This window comes from Nematolebias whitei, chromosome 15 (assembly GCF_014905685.2).
Source record: "Nematolebias whitei isolate Nwh7 chromosome 15, NemWhi1, whole genome shotgun sequence".
NCBI lineage: Eukaryota > Metazoa > Chordata > Actinopteri > Cyprinodontiformes > Rivulidae > Nematolebias > Nematolebias whitei.
The window spans coordinates 19511013-19524350 of NC_056512.1; the positions used below are offsets into that span (position 1 = coordinate 19511013).

The 13338-nt window shown below is 42.4% G+C and overlaps 1 protein-coding gene across 1 annotated transcript; it reads left to right on the top strand.

Moving 5' to 3' along the window:
- Positions 1-1930: 1930 nt before the first annotated feature.
- Positions 1931-13333, top strand: LOC119421068 (cysteine protease ATG4D; the record flags this gene model as incomplete). Its single annotated transcript, XM_037688471.1, has 11 exons — positions 1931-1954; positions 2665-2906; positions 2977-3060; positions 3135-3308; positions 7396-7687; positions 7836-7900; positions 7999-8126; positions 8255-8333; positions 8414-8490; positions 12924-13043; positions 13247-13333. Coding segments are annotated over exons 2-11 (1290 nt in total), but the record flags the coding sequence as incomplete, so codon positions are not given.
- Positions 13334-13338: the final 5 nt, after the last annotated feature.

Sequence of the window (13338 nt, forward strand, 5' to 3'; positions counted from 1 at the left end):
GAGTACCCCCCACAGGGGGGTACTCTGGGAGTATGGGGTACCGGGCCCTTTGATACGGGCTGTTAGGTCCCTGTATGACCGGTGTCAGAGCCTGATCCGCATCGCCGGCAGTAAGTCGGGCTTGTTCCCGGTGAGAGTTGGACTCCGCCAAGGTTGCCCTTTGTCACCAATTCTGTTCATAACTTTTATGGACAGAATTTCTAGGCGCAGCCAAGGTGTTGAGGGGATCCGTTTTGGTGACCTTAGGATCGCGTCTCTGCTTTTTGCAGATGTGGTCCTATTGGCTTCATGAGATCGTGATCTACAGCTTTCTCTGGAGCGGTACGCAGCCGAGTGCAACACGGCTGGGATGAAGATCAGTTCCTCCAAATCCGAGGCTATGGTCTTGAGCCGGAAAAGGGTAGAGTGCCCTCTCCGGGTCAGGGAGGAAGTCCTGCCCCTCATCTATGGTCATGAGCTTTGGGTTGTGACCGAAAGAACGAGATCTCGGATACAAGCGGCCGAAATGAGTTTTCTCCGCAGGGTGTCTGGGCTCTCCCTTAGAGACAGGGTGAGAAGCTTGATCATCCGGGAGGGACTTGGAGTAGAGACGCTGCTTCTCCACGTCGAGAGGAGCCAGTTGAGGTGGCTCGGGCATCTGTTTAGGATGCCTCCTGGACGCCTCCCTGGTGAGGTGTTCCGGATACATCCCACCGGGAGGAGGCCCAGAGGAAGACCCAGGACACGCTGGAGGGACTATGTTTCTCGGCTGGCCTGGAAACGCCTCGGGATTCCCCCGGAGGAGCTGGACCAAGTGGCTGGGGAGAGGGAAGTCTGGGCCTCCCTACTTAGGCTGCTACCCCCGCAACCCGACCCTGGATAAGCAGAAGAAAATGGATGGATGGATGGAGGGATGGATGGAGGGATGGTTATCCAGTTAAAGCATTTTTCATAAAAATATATAAATGAGACTTGGACCCCATGTGTACGTTCTGGCTTGTTCATCTGTTTTGGGATTGTTGTTACACCAAAATATTCTGGAGGGACATGTCAATTTTTTTTCATCGAAAGAATGTGAATATTACTTTAACAGAAAAGGATGTCTGGATGGGGAAATGTGACCATGTTAAAACATAATCTTTATATGTTGTTAACTTTTTATTATTTATGGTAAATCTCATATTCACACCTCCAAATATTTACAACAAAAGCCTAACTTCCAGATTTTATTATCTTCTATAAATCTTTATATGGAATCCTTAAAACGAAGCTCAAATGCTAAAGCTATTAAAATTATAACAGCCCTTGAAGCAGGGATTTGATTTTAACATTGTAAAATACTGTTTTGTGGTCTATAATACCCTTGACTGCTTGCTGTATTTGGGTTTATAATTATTTCTCTATTGTTCTCTTTTATTCATGTATGCTCTATATTTGCAATAAAAAATTTTTAAAATGCCCCCGAGCAAGGCCCTTAACCCCCACCATGTGCTCCCTAAACAGGTCTCTCTTGAAAATGAGTTCTCGTGGCTCAATGAGACTACCTGGATAAATAAAGGCTAAATGAAAAAAAAAAAATGCTATTGAAAAGTAACGTTTGTATTATTTAAAACTCCATTGTCTTTAAATCGTCTATTCACATTTGAATTCCGAGATTAATTCATTCGAGTCAAAGGGGGGTTAAAGGGAACAACTGAAATTTATTTTTTAAATAATGGCCTTTGCCCTAAGCAGGAAAACATATTAGCCTCGTTCTGATTGGCCCTTTGTTAGCCAATGACAAAAGGCCCTAACACGTGACAATAATAAACAGGAAGTGACAGAAAACAGCTCGGTTGCTTCCTGGCTTCCACAGTTTGACGTTGGAATAAATTATAAAAACAGCGAGAAAACAAAAACCGACCACAGTTTTTAATAAATGTACTCAGAAGGTGATGCTAGTTAAAGGAAGAAGAATGAAGCCGCCAAGATGAAGGTAATTAGTATTTTACTAGCATACTGAACGCCACTGTTTTAATTTCAGCTTTTATTAAAACTATGACCAGTTAAATTACTTCATTAGTTGGAATGTTGATGTTCATATTGTCATCTGTGAACCACGTCGTACTCTGTCACTAGTTTGGAAATTAAAGTGTTATTAAGTAACATAAGTTATGTTTTCCAGTTGATTTAGTTGTGTTGAACTTTAGGATGATTAAAATAATACAAAGTTGGTTTTGACTGGAAAAAGACTGGAAATGTAATTTCAGCTGACTTTTGTTATATTTCTCATTTACAAATGATTTTTTTTTAGCGTTTACTTTTGTGTAATGTCCTTTTTTTGTTGCTGTCATTTCATGTTTCTTGTGCCTGAACACTTCCTCCCTCCACCATTAAACTGTTGATCACTTCTTTAGCTTGTACCTGTGAAATGCCACATAGTCCTGTGTTAAATGTCTCCAGCACACTGTGAGCATGTTGGCATTGGTGAGAGCAGCACGTCTAACCTCAGCTGAATATCTGAAATTCCTCCAGTCATGTGATGTTTTTCACCCACTATCATTTACGATCACAGAGTGTTTACTCCTAAACTGAGCTCGTCACACTTAAAGGCAGAGCGTGTTTGCAGCAGTAATGGTGTAATTCACTGTATGTGACCGAGTCACATGCACACGATGAGACGGAGTTTTGTTGTTTTCTCTGCAGGCTTCTGTGCAGATAAGGAGCAAACCTTCTCACACAGCCGTGGTCGTCTCCACTTGCTATGAACCCCACCACCGCCGCCTCTCACCATGATGGTGTCAGTGACCACATGGATGACTGGCATTTCCTCTCCGACGAATCACCTGATCCACTGAGCCAAGAGGGCTGCAGCGAGGATCGGCCGCCAGAGCAAAAAGGCAAACTGAAGTCCAGACTGATGTCGGTGTGGAACAGTGTCAAATATGGTTAGACTCTCGTACGTTTGTTTTGAAGACCTTTTGGGACCCTGATCACTAATCAGCTTTCCTCTTTAAGGCTTCTCCCTGAAGCAGAAAGCAAAATTCAACAAGAGCTCTCCTGTGAACATGCTCGGAAAGTGCTATGATGTCGGGGATATAGGTAAAGCCGATGAAACATCCGTCCTGATTTTTTCTGAACAAATGTTTTTAACCTGATCTTTTTAATTGTTCCAGGGGACAAAGAGCGATTCCGTCGCTCCTTTGCGTCTCTGCTGTGGTTAACGTATAGACGAGGCTTCTCCCCGCTGCCCGGCTCCTCTCTGACCACTGACAGCGGGTGGGGTTGTGTTCTCCGTACAGGACAGATGCTGCTGGCACGAGGCCTGCTCCTACACCTGATGCCTCCAGGTGACGACTACAATGCAGCAAAATGATCAGAACAAACTGATTTGTAGCCTAACTTTTCCTTTTCAGTGGCAGATAATGTTTTTGCTTCTTGTTGTTTGCCCATGGTGATCTGTTAGCAAAATGTCTTCTAAACCATCGGATGGATTTGAACAAAACTCTCAGAAAGTTTATTTTAAAAAATACACATCTACAAGTAATTAACTTTTAAATTCAAGATGTCCGCCTTAGCCAAGTGACCTGAGAAAACCCAAAAAGCCTGTAATTCAGTCAGATTTACAGATACTCAGCTGAAATACGATGGTAGCTGAGAATCATCCCTGACTCTGAATGCTTACAGATCGTGCACCATTCAAACTAAATCATAAAGTTTTATTACATTCGGGTAATCTTAATAAATTAGTTTGCATTCTATAGTTTGGATATGCTGTAGAGCAAGTAGTTACTTCAGTCGAGCTAACGTTTCTTGTCACTGCCACTTTGTCTGTTTCACACATAGCCACTATTACTTTGTGCCCTAGAAACCAAAACAACAAATCTGTTTTTATTGTTTTTCCTTGCGCCTGTTTTTAATCTGACGTTATTAAACTCAGATTGTGTGCTGATTTATTTAATAACTGAGCAGAAGTTATAAACTTTACCAAAGAAAAACAGCCAGCTGCAAGCTAATAATGGCCTTTCTCTGCATATTGTCATTAATGTGGGTCACGCCACCTAGTGGCATGACATGGATATTACAAGGTTTTATTTTATTGCAAACACGTTCGCGAGGGAGTATCTACTATTTAACAACAAAGTCCATGCTCAATAATCCAGGATTACAATCCAACATTTGTCAGTCAGGTCATCTGGACAGTTTCTTTTTTTTGTGCTGAAACGAACAAAACTGGTTTGTTCCACTTTGGAGTAAGCTGTTGGGGGAAGAATCAGTGTTGTTGTGTGTTTCCTTGACTGATGAAGCCTTCTGGATGGAAGGTGAAACGTTTCAGCACCAAAAAAGAAACTGTCCAGATGACCTGACTGAAAAATGTTGGACATCTACACTAAATTTTTTTATTTTTTGTGAAACATTAACACGAGAGACCTTGGTGTATCGCAGGAATTTTGAATGAATTCAAAACATTTACACAACCAAGTGTTTGTTTAAAATGCTTGCAGTTGTTACAGGTGTCTGGAACTCTTCTCTCAGTTTAGCTTTGACTTTTTAGAGCTGTATTTTTGTCCACAATTATCCATAGTTTGAGAAATTACCAGGAATTCATGCAAACACATTTTTTTTGTGCGATTCCAAGTGGAAATTTTGCAAATTTCCTTCTATTTTTGTTTTTCCAACTAGCCCCCGAAAGTTTCAGCTCAGTGAGACACTAACTTTAAAATTGTACGAACTGAGAAAAAATATCCAACATAATGAAGATGGGGCCTAAATCAAAGATTAGCAGCGATTGTGCTGTCGTTATGACATAATATGAACTCGTATAATTTATGTTGAGAACATTGGGGTATCTTCATTATCCCTTATGAACTAGGATTCATAATTCTATTAAACTCTCGGGGCACCACCTCTTTTTGAGGAAAACTGAATTTGATGAACTATTCATGAATCAGTCTCGCCATTTAACCCCAGAAAAACATGAATTCTTTTCCCGTGTATAAAGAAATCATTGTTTTATATTAAACACGCACACAGGCTAAAATGATCACAGGTTCAGTTGTGAGATTTTGTGTATTTTATCACAAAAATATAATAATCAGTGATATGAGTATGGATAATGTGTGAAATTATACAACTGAAATTAAATTAAAATTAAACCTGATCTCAAATAACTTTGTGTCTTTGAAAAGAAAAGTATAAGGTTTTAAAGTTACTGAAAATTTAAAGGCAGACTTTGGACTGGTTGAAGAAACTTTTATTAATATCTGGTTTGTAAAGGAGTTAAATATTTTCTGAAGCTGAACTATGTTTTGGATCACCAGAGGAGCATTGAAAAGACTTTGTTCTACCAGGATGCGGACCAGTTCCCACATGGGTCCAGGGCAGGTGCGTTGAACGATCGGTTAACATGGAGGTTGATGTTTCTCCAAGTGGACCTGATGGTGTTTAGGCAAAGCAGAATGTCTCTGCCTCTTCTGCTTCTGGCTCTGTAGTGAACTGGGCTCTCAGCGGGACGCTGAAGTGGTTTCAGCCTGGTTCAGGCGAAGAGGTGCAAGCCCAGTTCTGGTAAACGGTTGCAAGTCCAAACTGGTTCTGGAACTCGTCAGAGGCAGTCGTGACCTCTACGGTCAGCTTGGTTGGCTACTTTGTTGAAAATGCTGGAGACTTGAACTTTACTGACTTGAAAGTTAAAATGAATATTCTAACGTTTAAAAGTTGGACTTTTCTACGCTCAGTCTTTTTCTCCATCTTTTCTCGTCATTCTTCTCTGGCGAGACTGAACTCAACTGTGTGTGCGAGTGAAAAACGGCATCACGACTGGTCCAGCCACGAGAGAGGGTGTTCCTGTTAACGTTCTCATCCCATCAGGTGTCGTAAGACGATTCTGAAACTTATCGCCTTTGTTTTATAAAGAAGCTTTATCTGTCGTAATTAAATCTCAAGTCCTTATTCTGCCTTAAAGTTTCAATTCTAAAAGAGAAAAATAAGACAAATTATATTAGCTTAAAAAAGATTATTCGACACACATTTTTCATGAACATTAAAAATTGGAATGACATTTTTGAATTAATATCAAAATAACATGCACGTTAACTAAAGGAGGCGCTGATGGACCGTGCACATTTCTGTAAAGGAATATTTGTTAATGAACAAAGGCTCCTTATTGTGTTATCTCTGTTAACACTTTTCAACTCTGGGAAAGTACTCCCATCCTGACTCGAGGTGATATCAAACATCCACGCAGATCTTTCTACTCAGGATCCTCAGGTTCATAGAAAAGAAGGTCCATCAGGTTAATGAGTTCACTTTCACACGTTTAAAGTTGGTACACAATAACAGCTTTTTTATTACCAAATTTTTCAACCTATAAGTTGACACGCCCTGTGACTTATACACCAACGCAATTTTATTTATGTTTTTTCCTCATATTTATAAATCAGTTTTTGGCTGAGGACCGTTTTCATTCATTCTGACCTTGAAAATATTGAACACTACAATTTTCAGCTGCTAGATGGCACTCAAATAGTTTGGCATGCCTTTGTGTAATGTAATAGGTAAAAGTGGCTATTAATGACACAATCAGCTTGCCCTAACCTGCCATCTTCTTCCATCTCGCCTGGAGCAACCATCAAATCAGCTTTGTTTCGCTGCAACGCACCGACAAAATGCAACTAATATGACCATTAAAGTGCATTTATTAAGTAAAAGTTCAACTGAGACACACCTTTGCTATAACGTCAAGCAAACAAATAATTGTTATTATTAGCTTGTCTTGTTAAATTTCGAAGAAATGCACCGTTCCTCCTTCCTGAGTTTCTTCCTCTGCGTACTCCAGGAGCACCGAGGCTGCAAATACTTTTGAAATGCAGCTGATTTGACCGTCAAAGTGCATTTATTAATGAAAAGTTGGACTGAGACACAACTTTACTATAACGTTGAGCAAATAAATAATTGTTTTTAAGTGTTAATCTTGTTAAATTCTTGTTAAAGTCCTCCCGTGCATGCTCCCGTGACCGCCATTTGGCAGCCAATCGATTTTTGGCACGACACCGACTCACATTTCCAGGTTGTCAGCGGTGACTCATAATAGATGCAACGTATTTATGGATTTTTTTCAAATCATTAGACATTTTTGGACAGATGCGACTTATTCTCCGGTGCAAATTATAGGCCGGAAAATATGGTACGCACTGTTCAAACTTGAGGAGTTGTGTAAATCTAAAAACCAGAATGTTCTCTAGGAAGAATGAATGTCTCGTTTTAAAGTATCACAAAAATAAAAGCTTTGATGATAAACCACTGATGTGTCACTACAGTGACATGCAAAATATCTGTGTTTTTGAAATAAGACTATTTGTTCCACTGTGCTGGCTTTTTCAAAACATGTTTAAAACATTATTTCACAACCCTCGCATATCTTCTGTATGTCTTTAACAGGTTGGACTTGGTCTGTGAGGTACTGCGAGGTCAAAGATGACATGGACCTGCTTCGATCTTCAGACAGCTCAGAGTTTGCATGGGCTTCGGATACAAACAAAAGAATCCGACATTTAAGCCTAGGTTCCCTCCTGGACAGACCCATGGAGGCTACACACAGAAGGATAGTGTCCTGGTTCGCAGACTACCCCAACGCCCCGTTTGGGATTCACCGTCTCGTGGAGTTGGGTAAAAGCTCAGGGAAGAAGGCCGGGGACTGGTACGGCCCATCCACAGTGTCACATATCCTCCGGTGAGAGACGTGATGACTGAGAATTCAGGTCATCTCAGAAGCTTTTTTTTGAAGTCAGTGTGATTGTACAGGTCTCTCTTGTAAACGAGTCCTCGTGGCTCAATGAGACTAACCTGTAAAAATAAAGGTTGAATGAATTGTGTTTCAGAAAAGCTGTGGCAGCTTCAGCAGATCTTCCCAGTCTAGTTGTGTATATTGCACAAGATTGCACTAGTGAGTGTCTTCTTTTTTTTACAATATCTGTTCTTCGAAACAGGAGTTGCTTTTCCCTCAGAGTATAATGGGTATTTTATATGTTTGTATTTGTTTAGTCTACCTGCAGGATGTGAGGAAGTTGTGTGAACGGCCCCACCCTCACTGCTGGAAATCCATCATCATCCTGGTTCCTGTGCGCCTCGGGGGGCAAGAGCTCAATCCGTCCTACATCACTTGTGTCAAAGTATTTAAACTCTGTTTTTATGTTTTAAATTATGAGTGTAGTTCCATATGAACTCTTCAGTTTTACAGCTGCACTGAAAGAAACCTGTTCCTTGAATTGTATTTTTTTTTTTTTTTTTTTTTTTACAGAATCTTTTAAAGTTGGAGTCCTGCATCGGAATTATCGGAGGCAAACCAAAGCATTCGTTGTTCTTTATTGGCTTTCAGGGTAGGTTTGTTAAAGTAAACTACATGATAATGGTGCCATTTCATTTTATTTATTTATCTTATGGTTCTGCTCTGCACAAGATGACAATCTGCTGTACTTGGATCCTCACTACTGTCAGCCCACAGTGGATATAAAAAAGAAGAACTTTCCTTTAGAGGTATGAGGTACCATTTCATTATTTATTTATTTATTCATGTTTCTTTGTTTGTTCTTTGCTTTCTGTTTTCTTTCCACGCCTGTACTTACCCAAGTTTCCCACATGTATCCAGACACAGAAAATAAAATCTACATTGAAATAATGTAACTAGTTATGTTCATGGTTGTTACCCAACTTAAGCTGGTTTTATACCAGCATAAACAAATACATTTTGGGTTTTATTGTCTTAACAAGACCATGAGTGTGTGTGTGGTTTTTTTTTTTGGTTTTTTTTTTTTTGGGGGGGGGGGGGGGGGAGAGTGTGTCAGAGAAATGGAGTGCTACGTCTGTATCTTTTCAGCTTGTGTGTCTGTATTGCACGCTGTTAGCTTAGCGTTACGCCATTGTCGGAAGTTGTCGGGTTCGCGTTTTGGGTGAAGGACATTTTTGTAGGCAGGACGCTCGATTCTATTAACATGACGGTGCACCTGGATAATGATAGGTAAAACAAATAAAAGAGAAGGAATCCTGAGGCCACCAAACTGGACCCCCTTGGCTGCACTGAGAAATTGTGTCCATAAGTTATGGACAGAATTAGTGACAATGGACATTCCTGGCAGAATCCAACTCCCACCCTGAAGAGATCTGACTTACTGCTGGCAATGCAAACCAAATTCTTGCACAGCTTCTATAGGGACCGAACTACCCATAGCATTGGGCCCCCAATCCTATACTTGTGGAGCACCCCCACATTGTACCCCAAGGAACACGGTCAAACACTTTCTCGAAGTCCAGAAAACGTAGACTGGATGAACAAACTCTTATGACCCCACGAGTACCTTAGTGAGGGTAAAGAGTTGGTAGAGTAGTCCATGGCCAGGACGAAACACGCATTGTTCCTCATGAATCTGAGGTAGAACCATCTGTAGGACTCGCTTCTTCAGTACCCCTGAATAGACCTTACCAGGGAGGCTAAGGAGAGTGATGCCCCAAATTAGAGCACACCCTCCCTTCCTCCTTTTGGAAGAGAAGAAACGCCACCCTAGTCTGACAATCCAGTGGCACTGCCCCTGATGTCCACATGATGTTGCAAAAACATGTCAAACAAGACAGCCCCACAACACCCAGAGCCTTAACGAAATCAGGGCAGACCTCAGCCACAATTATGGACAGGTCAACCCTGAAGTCCCCCGACTCATCTTCCTCCATCGAAGGGAGGAAGGAGGGATTGAAAAGGTCTTAGAAGTATTCCTTCCACCTCCCGACGACATCATTGGTTGAGGTCCACAGCACCCCACCATCACTGAAAACAGTGTTGGTAAAGTGCTGCTTTCCCCTCCTCAGCCTCCTGATGGCTTGCCAGAATCTCCTCAGAGCAGACCAAGAGTCTCAATCCAAGGTCTCACTGAATTCCTCTCACATCCAAGCTTTTGCCTCAGCAACAGCCAACGCTGCAGATGGCTTGGCCCTCTGGTACTCCTCAACTTCCTCCAGAGTCCTACCAGCCAACAAGGCCTGATAAGACTCCTTCTTCAGCTTGACAGCCTCCCTAACCCAGGGTGTCCACCACCAACTTTGAGGATGGCCACCGTGAGAAGCACCGCCAACCTTGCGGCTACAGCTCAGGGCAGCTACCTCAACAGTTAAGGCTCGGAACATGGCCCACTCAGACTCAACTACAAAGTCAATCATCAGTCTACAACCTAGGGTGTCCTGGTGCCAAGTGCACTTATGGAGCCCCTTATGTTCGAACATAGTGTTTTTGATGGACAAACCATGACTAGCACAGGAGTTCAACAACAGAACACTGATTGGGTTCAGATCAGAGAGGCTGTTCCTCCCAATTACACTCTTCCAGGTCACCTTGTTATTACCCATGTGGGCATTGAAGTCCCTTAACAGAATAAGAGTCCCCAGCTGGAGCACCTTCCAGCACCCCTGCTAAGGACTTCAAGAAGGCTAGATACTCTGAACTGCCGTTTGGCGTGTAGGCACAAACAACCGTCAAACCATCCCCCCCTCAAAAAAAAAAAAGGGCACAGGGAAGATATCCTCTCATCTACTGGGAAAAACTCTAACACACAGGTGCCAAGTTGAGGGGCTAAGAGTAGACCCACACCAGCTTGGCACCTCTCACCATGGGCAACTCCAGAGTGGAATAAGGTCCAGCCCCTGTCAAGGAGATTGGTTCCGTATCCCATGCTGTGCATCAAGGTGAGTCCAACTATATCTAGTCAATACCTCGCAACCTCACGCACAAGCTCATGCTCCTTCCCCACCACAGGGGGTATACTCTATGTCCTAAGAGCCAGCTTTGCTTAATCGTGCAAAGACTCCTGCTTTTGGTCACTGCCCATGGCGTCATGCACCTGCCTCGTATGGCCCCTCCTGCAGGGGGTGGGCCCACAGGAAGACAAACCCATGTTGTTTGTTCGGGCTGAGCCCGACCGGGCCCCATAGGTAGAGACCCAATCACCAGGTGCTTGCTGACAAGCCCCTCCCCCAGGCCTAGCTTCAGGGTGGGGTCCCGGTAGTCCACATCTGGGCAAGGGACACTGAGCTCCTTGCTGTATTCTGACCACATGAGTTTTTGGAATAGCTCTTTGCCTGGCCTGTCACTTAGGACCAATCTGCCTTGGGAGACCCTACCAGGGGCGGTTACAATTGACATGATATGTAGCTTTCAAAAGTAGATGAAACAAAGTAGTTCACTGTTACTCAGCATTTGCTCACCAAATGAACTGCCTCACTTGTCCAACTTAACAATGCTGTATATAAACACCTGATGCTGAAACACTTATCGTTTGCAAGATCTGTCATTCTTAATTGCCTGTCATTCCCTCAAGGAATGTTTATCGCCCGCTGTCAAATTTTTAAAATAAAGTAATAAACTCATGTTGAAAATAGACCTAATTATATTCATAATCTTGTAAGATCTCATGCAATCTGCTATGGCTCAGAGTAGATGTTGTGGTTAAATGTCAGCTACTACTACACTTAATCTTAACTGTAATAATGGCTGTTTGAGCCATTTTTGTGTTTGCTAATGTTGATTAGCTGTAGTAGCTATCTTGACTTTAAACTCCTCCTCCTGCTTTTTGCTCTTTGTGTGTGTTTCGGAGCTCTTTGTACACATCTTCCGAACAAAGAATACTATTATGGATCTTGTGAGCTGAACTTTCAATGCAATTGACAAAATCTTTTCAATAAAACGACAGGGTCCTGGAGAGCCCTCATGTCCTGCCGAGACTCACGCTGCAGTATACATCAGGGATCTGTGGGGAGTTTGGCAGCTGATATATCTTTCAGTTCTGTCTCAGAAGGATGCCGAAGGTGTTTAAATAATTGGATTCATGATAGCAGGATTTTTGCTTTTTGGCTTCGGCGGGTTCCTATGTTATCGACTTTTGAAGAAGACGTCGGCAGCAGTTTCGGCCATGACAAAACTGCCAAGTCTGTGTGAAGGTTTGGTTCATGCTACGAGTACTCAAAATCTGCTGATTTACGAGCTAAACCGTAAGATGGAAGCGATTTGTGAGAATCACAGGCCACCTACGGCTTCTAGGATTCGCAAGCATGTTGGAGTCAACCTTGAAGAAGGCTCATAGCACGGATCAATGGAACACCCATAAATCTGGCCAGTTTGGATCTTGAAAGTACCAGCAGGACTCAAGGCTGACATGAAAAATCAGTCTGCCTGAAGAAAATCAACAATTTGGCTTATCTGAATCTGACTCTCCCGTTTGGCCTCGGATACAAGCCAACTATCAAATTTCTCCTGGGACATGGGTAAACTAAGGAAAAAGCTTTGTCCATCGCGCACGCTCCGAGAAGTCCTGTGCAGTCTTATCAGAACTGTCAGCTGAACAGCAACATCTTATCAGGACTATGGTCTATCTGGAAGTGCTTCATGGACGAATCTCACCGTCTTGACGTCAAATGCATATGTAACGTGTCTATAAATGTGCTGCTGGTAGAGTTTTTTGATGTCTCAAATCGTGTCCTGATAGGACAAGATGTAAAGAGATTTTTTTTTTTTTGTAATACCACTATCTATCCTTATGGCCTTTTACCTTTTCCTATCTAAAAAAGTATTCTGATAAAGTGTAATAGGCCACACTCTTGTAGCAGCAGCAACGTGCACGCCACCCATGTTTCGGACGACTGTACGAACATAATCTCACTGTATCCCAGTAATAATAAAGCTGATTCTGAAACTCTGAAAGTCATTTGGTTGTAGATGTACATTTAATCTTTCCTGGAGATTTGATCAAATTAATTCAGTTCTCCATTAGATATTTTGCTAAGCAACAACAACAATAAAGCAAGCGCACAGATACAAGCCACAACTTACGACGACCACAGAGAAAGGCCTGGTTTCAGTGGACATGAGGCCTTGTGTTTTTAACGCAGATCCTTTTCTAATTTATATTTTTCCTCTTCACTCCCTGCAGTCGTTTCACTGTAAACATCCCAGGAAGATGCCGTTCTCTCGCATGGACCCCAGCTGCACCATAGGGTTTTATGCCAAAGGACAAGCAGAGTTTGAGTCTCTTTGTGCAGCTGTTAATGAGGTAGGAGTCTGGGTCGCCTCGGTCTCTGTTGAAGCTGTGACCTGTTAAAATGTGGCTGTGGAGCTTTTAAACCATCTTTTAGGATTTTGCCTGAGTTGATGTTCAGGTGCTTTATTACAGACAGTATTTAGCAGCCATCATGGTGGAACAAATATGACATTTGTAGCACTGTTGATGTTTTTCAACCTTCCTGTCTTTTATAGACTGTCTCCAGGTCTGCAGAGATGTACCCCATGTTCATCTTTGCAGAGGGAGAAAGACGTGAGGCGGAGGAGGACTGCGTCTTTTCCACACA